Here is a 12751-nt window from a genome sequence, read left to right on the forward strand (position 1 = left end):
CGAACTTCAAACAAATTTACTGCATCTGTTCACGTTTAACAAATGTCAGGGTAGCTCTGTCAGGTATGTGTCCCATATGGCAAAACACCGCAGAAGCAAGTATGAAACATATTATTTTACCCTCTCACTGAAGTAACGTTGATCACAATTTGACTTAAGTCTCTTGAAATCTGTAGTGCTTTAAATTTATATCAGCCTATATAATTACACAGGCCTACAGACTCTATCTCTAACCACACGCGATACCAATACAACGTTTCAGGTTCATGTGAGGATATTGTTATATTATTAAAGAAATGCTCTTTATACATGTTTTTACCATATCTGTCCTTATGGAGTCCCAAGTACACCCTCCCTTACGTTTTTAAGCATGGCTGTTGAGCATTCAATGCAGTATGCCACTGTGTTAAAATAATAATAATAATAATAATAATAGTAATAATAATAATGATGATGATGATGATGATCATGATGATGGTGGTGGTGGTGGTGATGATAATAATAAACAGTTAACAAAAGGAAAAAAAGGACAAAAGTAAAACAGGGATGTTTGAATGTTGATTCTTAATCTCTGTAAATCAGCTATATGGTCCCTGCTTTACGGAGAGGGGATGGGTTTCAGCATACTTCAGAGAGCTGAAGGGAAACCTAACCTGGAAGGCCCTGTCCCCTGGAGGACAGTGCATCCCCGGCAGGCCAGTGGAGCCCCTGAATGACTCATAACTGTGGCATGCCTAAGAACCCCCCCTAGGAGCTTAACAAGCTCCTGGAAACACAAGACATGAATGAAGCCAAAGCACATTCTTCTATTTGCTCTGAAGAGTTTTGCCCAACATTTTTAATGTTCACCAAACCTTGATGTGTAAAGTTGGGGGTGTTCATCTGAAACAAGTAAAACTCTTGGGACTCAAGATAAAATGAAGAACTACACTGAACATATAAAAGGTGTTTTCTCTGGAGAGTTAACATGTACATTTAGTTTGCATATTTTTCTCACTTACTGTACTGTAGGACATTGAAAACGAATATTTGTCTCAGCTGACCTGTGTTCAACAATATTTCATCCTATGAGTCCTCAGTTTAGATTTCATTTGGGGTCAGGTAATGGTATCGGTAATGTTTTTATTGTAGGGCTCATTCGTTTCACTCTGGAGCCTAAATAAACAAGCAAGTGGGACAGGATTTTCACACACCATTGCTCAAGTAGCTTTAATTGAAAGTAACATTAGCTGTTGGCAAGGCCGGACAATGTATGTTTGACCTTGGTTTAATTATAATGACAGTGGTATGAAAATACCTCTGTGTGCCACCAGTAGCCACTCTTCAGTCAAATTGCATGGATTTACAACATGAAGATTTATGATAATCTGATAACTCATGCTGTCACAGGGCGTTGTAACAAGATGACGATAAAGCAAATACTTGGATTGTGCTATGAATATAATTAAGCCGAAAGAGCGATGTTAGGAATGCTCCATATTTACATTATGTATGTCTGTGACATTAACAGAAGGAATACAGTTGTTTTGATGAGAGAAATAATATTTGCCACATCATGTCAGAGGTATCATACATGGTATGGTGTGCATGAATATGGCTTCTGCAGTGAATTTCTCTGTATGGAGGTGCTCTACCTGGGAGCATCTGTATGCATGTGTGATGAAAATTGCAGCTGGCAGGCACTGGAAAGACTGCACTGTGCTATGCCAGTGACCTCTGCCTGTATCTCTCCGTAGAGGCCTCCCAAAGCAAGCACAGTTTAGGTCAAAGATTTGCCGTGACCACCGGGACCTATCCAAGCTCAAGCATTACCTACCATCATCTTAGAATATCATCATAGGTATTTTAAGTGTGTTACATCAAGTATGGAATGACTGTATAATGACTGGTCTTCTCTACTCTGTGAATATCATAGCTCATTTTGGAGGGTATGTCATGTTCTATTTTAGGCATTTAATATATTTTTGTAAATTTATTGAACGACCGTGAATGTGTATCTTCTCTTTTGTCAGCATTATTTGTTTGTGCATGGGTGAACACAGGAGAGTGAGGGGGAGGGGTGAGAAAGAGTCACATAGGGAGAGAGAGAGAGAGAGAGAGAGAGAGAAAGAGAGAGAGAGCCAGGAAAGGGGTTGAAGGAAGCGGGAGAAGGATTACTGCATGATTGGCTAAAGAGGGATTAAAAACTCGCCTAGTCGACCGAAGTTCAGCCCTCCTCCTTTGCTCCAGCCGTATGAGTGTGAACGTTTGTGTGCCAAGGCTTGTATATCACAGTCACTGTGTGAGTGTGAGGGTTTGTGTGCGTGTGTGTGTGCGCGTGCGCACCAGTGCAGACATATGTTTATGTGTATGTGCATGTGTTTGTGTGTCTCCCTCCACATTTTGACCTGTAGCTATATTCTTAGTTCACATGATAGCAGACAAGGAGAAAGGGTGAAAAAAGCAAAAAGAGAGAGAACAGAAGAAAAGAGAGAAAGAGAGAGAGAGAGAGAGAGAGAGAGAGAGAGAGAGAGAAGGGGGAGGGAGGAAGGTAGGGAAGGGAGGGAAAAAAAAGAGGCGAGGAGTAAGCGTTGTTGTTTGGTGAGAGACTTTGAGAGAGAAAGGCAACGGAGGATAAGAGGAAAGGGAAATCATCTGTGAGCGTGAAGACAGCTGCAGCAGGAAGTAAGATATGGTTCTTACAATTGTGTTTGGCATGACAGAACGACCCTTCATCTTTAGCTTTTGAAATTCCAGGAATGAAATTGTAGAATATTTTTTATACATGATGTGTACTATTGTACATATTTTCTTTGACCGAGCATGTGCTTACAAGTCCTTAGGCAATGTCTGTTGTAGAAACAGCATGCTGCTGTATACTTTATGTTCAGTCATATGTCCTCTGTTGTGATTCTGCTGCAGTTTGCTACATGACTTTGAGCTTTAAAAAATGTAAAATATGTTCAAGAGTGAAGAATGCTGTAAATAACTGTCCTAAACAGCCTCGCACTGTTTAGTTAATTATTAATGTGCTTTAGTCACTGTTCAGCTGCACTCCAACTCCTCTCTTCACCGAGGTCCATGGCAACAATTTGCCTGTGGCTTTTACCTCTGGACAGAAGTACTGACTCTGAAGAGAGGGAGTTTGTATTCAACAAGTCTTTTTGTCACAGACAGTGTGTTTCAGTCTAAAAAAAATAGGATTATAATAGTTTTTTAAATATTCCAAAAGAGGATTGTTAAAACAGAAGCACAGTGACTCTCTCTACGGTGAATACAAGGTTACTGAAAACATTCAGTAACAGAAAGTCTTTCAATTGCTAACATTTTAGTATAGATAGAATAACATTTGCACTGTCTTTTTTTTATCTTTTTTTTTTTAGTTTTACATACCAGGCTGAATCAGTCAAAATGTTATAATGCCTTCTTAAATATTACCTGTTGAATCTCACCAGATGTTCGTAACCGCGTTGTGTTTTTCACACGACATATTTTCTCATGTAGAGAAGACAGGACTAGGCAAACATTATTAGTCCTGGTAGTGTGGAAAGAGTGAGAAAATTGCTTTTCTGACACGGCTCTTAACCCTGGGCTGCTGGTCATTCCCAACACAATATGTGCGGAAGCAACGTTTGAGGTTCACTAAAGAGTTTGCACTGTTTCCTTAGTCCACTCCATTTCACTCAAACAAGCAAAGAGAGAGAGAGAGAGAGAGAGAGAGAGAGTCTGGCATTTGCACCTTCTCTGAGATCAGGGGTCCTTTTTCTTTTCAGTCCCAGTTTTGTTAACTCTTTCCTCTCCTGCGGCAATGTATTTGATTTTGTAACAAAAAAAAAAATTGCCAACACAAATTTTGTGTATGTAGTGATGCATTCATCTCGTGTCTACAGACAGTAAAGAGGATTCTGAAAAAAATAAAATATAAAATTAATCTAACAATATTTTTATCCTCAATTAAATGCATAGTATAAATGAGGTTATCCTGTGTGTAATGCAAAATACCACACAGGGAAGATGTTTGTTTACCATCTAACAATATCACTCACACCATAGATTTATGTTTTAACAGTTATTGCATCTGGAAATATTACACTATGCAATGCCTGATTATTATTCAGTAGAAGTTTAGTTAGACAACTGGTCACTGTGTCTCAGTACTTTTATATTTGTCCCAGTACCTTTATGCACAGGCTGAACCTCTCCCCTCTACTGTACGTACAGCCCTTACATATACACTCCACTTTCCAACTCTGTCCACCTCACCTCTATGTATAACATATTTAATATATTATACTATATATAATAATCTGTATGTATGTTGCTTTCCACTGTCAGTAACACTGTACATACTGTAGATATAGCATCACTTATGCTGTAGTACTCATTTATACCTCAATAAATAATACTATTCTTTTGCACCTCTGGTTACACGCTAACTGCATTTCATTGGCTTTGTACCTGTACTCTGCATCATGACAACCAAATTGAATGTAATCTAATCTAAAACTGTGGCTGTCAACAAATAAACTGGGTTCAGAGGTTAGTGCAAGGGTTGTGCTCTATATAAACACTCATGCCCTGTCACAAGGTAGGTAAAATTCATAATGTGCATTCTTGTCTTTCTTAAAACCCTTTATATTCAGCCTCATCATAATTTCTTACTCTTCGCCTGGTATAAGGATGTGAAAGGAAAAGGTTTTCACTGGGATCCTTCTCTGTCTGTCTTGCAGCATGCTGCTGACTATACTGGCTGTGTTTGGAGGGGCAGTCGCTGTCCTGTATGCCCTGTTTTACTGGCTCATCCCTGCAGCAGTGCAGCGCAATGCTCGTCTGGCCCTGCTGTGGCACGACGTTTTCGTGGAGCGCTTTCTCAACTCTCTCACCGGTTCCAGCCGACCTCAGGTGACCCCTCCTTGTGCCAAGCAGCAATGTCTGAACTGAAATATTGACTTTATGATTTCATCTTAGCGTCTGACTCACCTCGCCTCACGGAAGTGCAAAATGGACAACACAATTATACAATATCTTAATGGGTCAGCGAGGCGCCGCTAACCGCTAGCGCATGTCTCGGTATAGGTTTTTACCAGTGTGTGGAACTCTGTTGGTTTGATGGAGAGCCATTCCTTTGTGAAAAAATCCATCATGTGGTGTTGTGTTGATGGTGGTGAAAAAAACGCTGTCTTGAGGACTGCTTTAGAATGTCCCGGAAGTTGTTCGACTAGGTTGTGATCTGGCGATTGAGACAATAATGTTAGATCAAACCATTCAATGACCACTCATACCTGGTGGATGACAGCAGTGTCATAATGGAAGAGACCACTCCTAGCTAACTAAAAAATGTTTCACTGTAGGATAAACATAATTATTCAGAATGTTTTATTATTATTATTATTTATTTGGTGCCCAGACCTATAAAGGATTGGATAAACCATGCCAGTAAAACTTAACCTACACCATCACAAGGTCACCAAAACCCTTCACCATAAAAAACAAGCACTCTTACAAGTTTGTGTCTTGTGGTAAGCATCATACAAACACTTATCCTCTACTCAGCTGACCTAATGACACACCAGTACTCTAACCACTTGACCTAAGGTCAACTGCAGTCAGATGATGTGTATGTCTTTTATACCAGTTTACTTGCAAATGCACAGTATTAAGTGTACTGACGGGTTTATGTACTGTTTGCTGTAAAGTTGTTCGTGATGAAACTGCCCATTATTGTCTTAGTCTGGCATTTGCAGTCAGCTAATTTAGAGTTGCTCCTCTGTTTTGCCTCTCATGTCAAGCTCAGCATCGTGGTCATGTATCTACGTTTTAAACACCATTTGGGCCAAGTTAATGATTTCCCTCAAACTTACATGCCAACATTTTATCTGTTATCTCCTGTGAAACAACAGCCGGTTCATCAGGCCTCATCAATGAAATTCTGGCTCAAACATGCCTTAGCAATCACTTTTCCTTCAATGAGGTTCTGTCCTTTGACCCAAAATAATGAATGACAGGACCTGCCCAAAATTTTTACACATGACCCTAAGCATGATGGGTGGGATGTTTATTGCTTTATGAAGTCAGGAATCATATCTCTGTGAAAGCACCTGCTTCTGGTACACTCTATGTCTTTCATTTACTCAAGTGTTTCTTCACTTTGGCAGTTACCTCTACACTGTTTAACCTCTCCATTGCTTTGTCAACCTAACGTATCTTTTATGCAGTGTCTGATGCAGAAATAGAAGTTACCGTCAACCTTCTGTTTACTCACTCGTGATGTGCACTCAGTGCATTGTACTGTACTTTGTAACTCATACATATCCCATAGCAGGTCAATGAATTATATGTATGGGTTACATAGTAACATATGTAAAATATACTCATGTAATATCTTAGCACCGGGACATGTCAGCGCTAAGTGCATGCTAACTTTGTTGGTGTGGTGTTTATATGGTGTTATTCAGAGTTCACTTTTTTCATGTAGCGTTTGCTGAAAGCGGTGCAGAGGAATGCCGCCAAAGGAGATCCCCAGTCCGTCATCTCAGCCATAGACTACTTCTGCAGACACAGCGAATGGGCAATGAACGTGGGTGATGAAAAAGGTACGTCTTTCACTCTGGACCAGGATCGCGTTCCTGTCTGTGTTTCCTACGTTCCCTGTACTTTCTAGCTTTGTCTTCGTCTCTCTCTCTCTCTCTCTCTCATATGTCCACATGTAGCATCCTCCCTTTCCATGTTGGTATGTTTTTTTTTTTTCTATCTCTCCGTTCTTTTCCATTTATCTTTTGTTCTTTTGCTCTTTAGGAAATGGCCCAGAGTGTTGTCATGGTGCTTTGTGCTGAATGTGAAGTGATGGTGCACTGCTGTGTGTTGGCTCAGTCAGACCTTTGCATGGCCGCCCACAACACACATAGACATAGAATTGCCACAGCATAGAGCTGGATCGTACACCCACCTCTATAGGGTGAAACACCATAGACATTCTCATAGAGACCATGATATTCATCAAGTATTACAAGTTATTTTAAACATCTCTACTTGTAGCTATGATAGTGATGGTAATGGCTCTATTTTAAAGGTAACTATTGCATTTATGAATCATAAAGCCAAAGAGTAACTATCAGACATATTGTACTTGGCTGTGCTCTCATTTTGCCATCTGATTTTCTGTGTTCACTGCTGCAGTATGCATTACCAGTCAGTGGATCTAATGTGAGAATCACTAATCACACATTGAAATCACTGAACGACATCCCTTAACGGATACAGATTTGAGTCAGCCATGAGTCAGGTGGTGTCCTTAGTGTTACTTAAACATTAACGCTACTTCGTCTCCACATAGGATCTATATTGGACTCTGTGGTGAGTGAAGTTAGCCCAACGACGGCCCTGGAGCTTGGCACATACTGCGGGTATTCCACCGTCCGCATTGCCCGCCTGCTGCCACCTGGGGCCTCCCTCATAACCTTGGAATTCAACCCAGACTACGCTGCTGTGGCACGTCAGGTTATTGCACACTCAGGGCTTCAAGACAAGGTATGGGTCAAGATTAAGATACACTGAACAGTCATGGTATGTCTATTACGTGTTATGTATGGTGCTAATCAGGTAATGGGGGGAGGTGGGGGGGCTGATAGTAATAGTGGATGTGTTGACATGAAATATGAAAAAGTTAAATATTTGATAGAATTTTAAAAAAGCATTGCGTTTTGTGATTGTTGTTCTGTTGTTAACACAGCCCTATCTCTATTATTAATGTTGAAGATCCATCTAGTGGAAGGACCATCTGGAGATTCAATCCCCAAACTAAAAGAACGGTTTGGAATCACAAGCTTAGACTTTGTGTTTCTGGACCACTGGAAAGATCGCTATGTACCCGACACCAAACTGCTAGAGGTACTACAAGTATTGAATTTACATGGATAGAATCATGAGTAACTGGAGGAGTCCTCGGCTTGAGTCAGCCCTTGCGCAAAAGGTGAGTCTGATGATAATGTTATTCCTTCCCTTTCTTTTCTGCGCGTCAGGAGTGCGGACTGCTCAGAAAAGGCTCTGTCCTGCTAGCAGACAACGTGATTTGTCCTGGGGCCCCCGAGTACCTGGACTATGTTCGAAACAACCCCCGGTACGAGAGCAGGTACTTCCAATCGCACCTAGAGTACACAAACGTGGAAGACGGCCTGGAGAAATCTGTCTTTTTAGGATAAAGAGACGTAACCTCTTACACATTTTTCTGAAAAACTGAACATGGTTCTCTTTTTACTCATGATAACTTGCCGTTTAGGTATATTGAGGGAATTAGTGACAAATTCTGATGCCAAACGGAGAACAGTCTGTTAACCTGAGCTCTGTCAATCTAATAATTACTTACAATGTGTAATAAACTCTTAATGTCTTGGTTTTATTAAAATTACAAATAAATTGTTTCGTCTTTCGTTGACCTGTGGTTATTCCAAGCAAAACCATCTCATTTTACTGTGAACCCCTCTCAGTATTGAAACTTAAGTTGTGTTAAAGTTTAAAGCTGTTGTTTTCAGTTGTCCTTTCCTCGATCAGGATCAGTCGTAAAACAACAATTTCAGCACATATTTGAATAACACTGTCATAATATGAACACTTCATTATAAATTCTCTGTTCTGTAAGCTTCTTTTATTGCAATCTTTTTAAGACACAATGGTGTATTGTTTACAGGTCTGTGTTAAATAGCACTATGAAACATTTGACCAAAAAACTAACTACACTGAGAGAGAGGGAGAGAGAGAGAGTTTGCTAAACTAAAATAGTCATCATCTATTCCATACTCAAAAGAAATTTCTAGTAATAGAGACTCCTTACTCAGTGGTGCAGTCTTTGTTTCTAAGCTCTCTACATATCCTCTCTACATTAGGGTGTGTTTAGTAGAGCTCTGCTGTTGAGGACCTGTTTTCCCCACATATCAGATCACTGGATAAAGCAATAGGGTTTTCATATCCAAAAACATATTCACAGCATGAAATATACACACATAAAAAATACAAGACCAAAACAATCAAAGTCTTTTGCCAAGATAAATACTTTGCCAAGTTTCCATGACAGGTCTTGACTCCAAATCATCTTCAATATGAAATCATCTGAAATGACCCTAATATCCACAAATGGTGGAGTAAGGCCCTTGACTGTCTTACAGTATCACATCGTTCCTGAAATGGGCCAAATCACTGCTTTCTGCTCAGTTTTCGGATCTTCCCCTGTTAAAGATCTTAGCCAGCAGGGACACATTGGACTGGGCCTTTTCCTGGTGGGCTTTGACCATGTCCCGGGCTTTCTGGAGGTTCTTTTTGGATACGCCTTTTTTGCTGAGCCGGTTCTTTTGTATCTCCTCCTCCGTCCGCCTCTGTTTGAAGTCCCACGTCTTCTCCTCCATGGCCTCTCCTTTCTTCTCCTTCTTCTTCCTCAGTTTGTCCAGATTCTGGCTCTTCTCCACGCTGGCCAGGTAGAAGTTGGTCTCCCTCTTAGCCTGAGAGATCTCTGTCCTGAGTCGCTGATGGTACACTGTCTGCTCATAGGCCAGCCGCTCACTCAGGTGGCACCATTGGAACCTATGCAAGTACTGCAGCAGAATGAGGCAAAGGTCTGATTAGAGGCTTTGCTATGTAAAGAAACACCTTTATAATGCACACATACATAGGTTTTGCAGCACAGCCATCTCTTTATTTGTTCTATTCAAAATTTGTGCAATGTTTTAACATTTCCTCTTTATAAAAACCTGAAAGTAAGTCACAGCAGTAGTAGTAAAGCAGAATGTATTTGAAACTTCTGTTGTTGTTTTTTTTTTCTGGTAATATATTATTTATGTGCAAGTTTAATGACAAAGAACATGCCTCATTAGCATCTCTGAATATTTCAAGCGAACAGACACATCTGTTATACCTTGATAGACCAGAGGTCACTGCTGAAGCGGCTTCTCTTACGGTTGCCCATTGGCGTATTGTGCAGACTGGCCGCAACCCTCTTGGCAATCCGTTTATCCCTAAACTCCACCCAGCCCTCTGTGAAACTGGATGAATTACTGCCTGCTTTCTTCTTCTTTCTGCGAACAGCACGGTCTGGGAGAGACAAGATTCTTCTATGAGGGCTCCTTAATAATATGCAGTAAATCCCTGAGACTTCATCATAAGAGTATAGGTTTACATGGAAAAACTGGGACAACACCACCAGTCATATATGTTATATTGAATTAGCTCAGTGGGTGACCTTAACAGTGAGAGAAAATAAGTAAAAGAAATAACAGGAGTTTAGTGCCAACGTAAACTTGACATACAATAATGGAGTTAGTCAGTAAAATAATATACTTGCTCCTGACGTAGTATACAGTATTCTCAATTAAAATATTGCTTAAAATGATGAAAAAGCCATATGCGTTGTTTAAATCTTACTCTCAGGCTGGAGGAAGATCCTCCCGATCTCTCCATACACACCAAGCATATTTCGCACATGCTTTGGCCTGAGTCTCGGGGGAATGTGTCCCAGGTAAACTATGCCCGGCATAAGTTTTTTCTTTTTCTCCTCCTTCAGAGTTTCTTCATCACCCTCATCTTTTTGATCCTCGTCTTCACCGTGTCCACCTGCCATCACTTCGTCAATCTCTTCCACGTCTCCGTCATTAGCAACATCTCCACTAGCATTTTCTTTTCCCCCTTGCTCAGACTTCAGCATGTCTGTGTTATCTAGACTATTTAAGTCGTCAGACATTTCGGCTTCCTTCTCCTCCTCAACAGACATACTTCGAGGGGGCTAAGACTGCATAGCTGTTGTAAGAGTGAAAAAGTTTAACACACCTTTAAGCACTGCATCAGCCAAAATGTCGAAAACACAGTAAATTGGCGTTTAAATGTGCTGTGTGGCTATGGTTATATGACCTGCGAGTCAAACAACACGTATCCTAAACATCTAAGCTCTAAACGACTAACCATTAGCCGGAGACGACAGAGTTAAAACAAAGAAACGACTTGATTATGTTTTAAGGAACAGAGACAAAATTTTTGTTTGCTGAAACAGCAAAACTTTGGGGGAGGGGGGTGTCAAAGAAGTACATATTGTTAGAATAATATATTACAGAGTAGTTGAGGTTCTTTAGGTGTTAGCCTTAGAGCTGATCTGATATGAGGATAGATGCTAACACCATGTTAGCTATATTGAAACAGTGTTGTATGTTCGATAAATGAGCAATCACACAGTAAAACGACAGGTTTCTTACCGTTTCGAAAGCGTCCTTATATGTTATATACTTCTAAATTGGCACTGTTATGTCAAAGTAAGAATTTTGTGATAGATCTAAACTGTAGCAAACACGTGTGCAACTGCTGTAGCAACGGAGAACTCTGACGTCTACAACACGAGCCAATAGAGGCCAATAGTATTCTTAAAGGTGCAGTACCTTACATTTCGAAACATCGCCAGGTTTAGCGCGGATTAATTTTTAGCCAATGCAGACTATCCAAATTAGCTTTTAGAGAACCGTTTAGTCTGTACACATTTTACCACTTGGTTAGTTTTAGAGTAAATATACTTTTAGAATATACTTTTCTTCGATCTTATTCTACATTCTTCTGTCGCCTGTGTGTCAGAATACAGAGTGGAATAATCTGTAACAGTGTCAATCGGCTGATAAAATAAAAATACAGAGACGATATGATGATGCAGGGTGAATTTTTTCTTATACACCGTTTTAAAAAAAAAAAAAAAATTATATATGTATATGTAATTATTGATTTATTTGTTATAGCCATTTTAGAACACAGGGAGGCAGCACAGAACCAAGTAAACTAACTTAGTATCCCAGTAATATCAGTTTATCATTCATTTATCAGGTTTGAGATTAGCTCTAAAGTGTTAAAAGTAAACAATACATTTTACAGTAAAAAAAAAAAAAAGAAAAGAAAAGAAAAGAAAAAGGAAAATCTAGTAGCTTCTGAGAAAAATGAATAATATCTCAAAAATGTGAACAGGACTGTATTTATTCATTTTTGAACACCGGTAGTGCTAAAACATAGCCCTCAAAACCCAGTCAACCCAGTACACCAAAAATTCCAGACTCTTCAAAATGAAATTCATGATTTTTCCATGATACTTCAACAAGATGACAGCATTTACTAAAGACATAGTGTCAAACCCTGCAGTGCTGATCAGTACCTCATGACCTAAGCTAAAGCTTAGCTGCCTAGAGGACTCAGAAGACTAGAGGCTGCGAAAAGCCATGTCAGAAGTGAAGAGGGGATGTCAGAAACATCAGAGGGAGACGTTTTAGAGACGCGCATAGGGGAAGATAGAGCACTCAACCTCTGACACCTCCCCCCCACAGCCACCTCCTCCTCTGCCTCCTCTTCCCAATCCTCTTGCCCCAAGAGTGTGTTCCTCCCTGCAGGGTTTCAGTGCTTTAATATGCATGACCATGTGCCCGTCATATGTGTGTTCGTGCATTATTGAACAGGATGACTTGGGCTTACTAAGTGCTCTGGAACCCTGTCAGAAGTCTGTCTATCTGTTTAAATATAACGGTGAACACCAAACCCAGCATCTCTAGGGACAAAGGGAAGAGGGCATGTTTCATATTGAATGCTGTTATATAAAGCTGGGGGAATGGAGATTGGAATTTTTTTTCTTTTCATCAATGACTTTATGAGATTCAGGTTCTATGCTTGCATGGAATGTAAATGCTCTCATCGGTGGTTGTAATGCAGTTTTGTGTTTTTTCAAAAGTCTGTACTAATGTGTGGATGTTCATCATTGTTTTGGTTTATT

The 12751-nt window shown here is 40.1% G+C and overlaps 2 protein-coding genes across 4 annotated transcripts; one reads left to right on the plus strand and one right to left on the minus strand.

The window, feature by feature from the left end:
• Window positions 1–468: 468 nt before the first annotated feature.
• Window positions 469–8396, plus strand: comta (catechol-O-methyltransferase a). Of its 3 annotated transcripts, none has more exons than XM_030784766.1 (7): window positions 469–508; window positions 1841–1863; window positions 4798–4881; window positions 6455–6572; window positions 7313–7506; window positions 7735–7866; window positions 7998–8396. In XM_030784766.1, exons 1-7 carry the CDS (start codon window positions 469–471, stop codon window positions 8175–8177), a joined length of 771 nt encoding a protein of 256 aa, XP_030640626.1. In that variant the 3' UTR covers window positions 8178–8396. The 3 variants fall into 3 exon arrangements, with proteins under 3 accessions (XP_030640626.1, XP_030640625.1, XP_030640624.1); XM_030784765.1 differs by lacking the exons at window positions 469–508; window positions 1841–1863 and adding exons at window positions 1461–1471; window positions 2013–2032 and having other exon boundaries at window positions 4742–4881; XM_030784764.1 differs by lacking the exons at window positions 469–508; window positions 1841–1863 and adding an exon at window positions 2558–2664 and having other exon boundaries at window positions 4710–4881.
• Window positions 8397–8652: 256 nt separating this feature from the next.
• abt1 (activator of basal transcription 1) lies at window positions 8653–11328 on the minus strand. The gene is made up of 4 exons (XM_030784555.1): window positions 11208–11328; window positions 10387–10758; window positions 9881–10056; window positions 8653–9560 (listed from the first exon to the last, which is right to left on the minus strand). The coding sequence occupies exons 2-4, from the start codon at window positions 10730–10732 to the stop codon at window positions 9180–9182; spliced, it is 903 nt and encodes a 300-aa protein (XP_030640415.1). The 5' UTR covers window positions 10733–10758; window positions 11208–11328; the 3' UTR covers window positions 8653–9179.
• Between the last annotated feature and the right edge of the window lie 1423 nt (window positions 11329–12751).

This window comes from Chanos chanos, chromosome 9 (assembly GCF_902362185.1).
Source record: "Chanos chanos chromosome 9, fChaCha1.1, whole genome shotgun sequence".
Classification (NCBI taxonomy): Eukaryota; Metazoa; Chordata; class Actinopteri; order Gonorynchiformes; family Chanidae; genus Chanos; species Chanos chanos.

Coding starts and splice junctions, on each gene's coding strand:
- comta (XM_030784765.1), top strand. Junction 4,882..6,454: donor CCGGTTCCAGCCGACCTCAG/GTGACCCCTCCT, acceptor TTTTTCATGTAG/CGTTTGCTGAAAGCGGTGCA. Junction 6,573..7,312: donor GAACGTGGGTGATGAAAAAG/GTACGTCTTTCA, acceptor GTCTCCACATAG/GATCTATATTGGACTCTGTG.
- abt1 (XM_030784555.1), bottom strand. CDS start 10,732: ATGTCTGTTGAGGAGGAGAAGGAAGCCGAAATGTCTGACGACTTAAAT. Junction 10,057..10,386: donor GATCTTCCTCCAGCCTGAGA/GTAAGATTTAAA, acceptor TGTCTCTCCCAG/ACCGTGCTGTTCGCAGAAAG. Junction 9,561..9,880: donor GTGACCTCTGGTCTATCAAG/GTATAACAGATG, acceptor ATTCTGCTGCAG/TACTTGCATAGGTTCCAATG.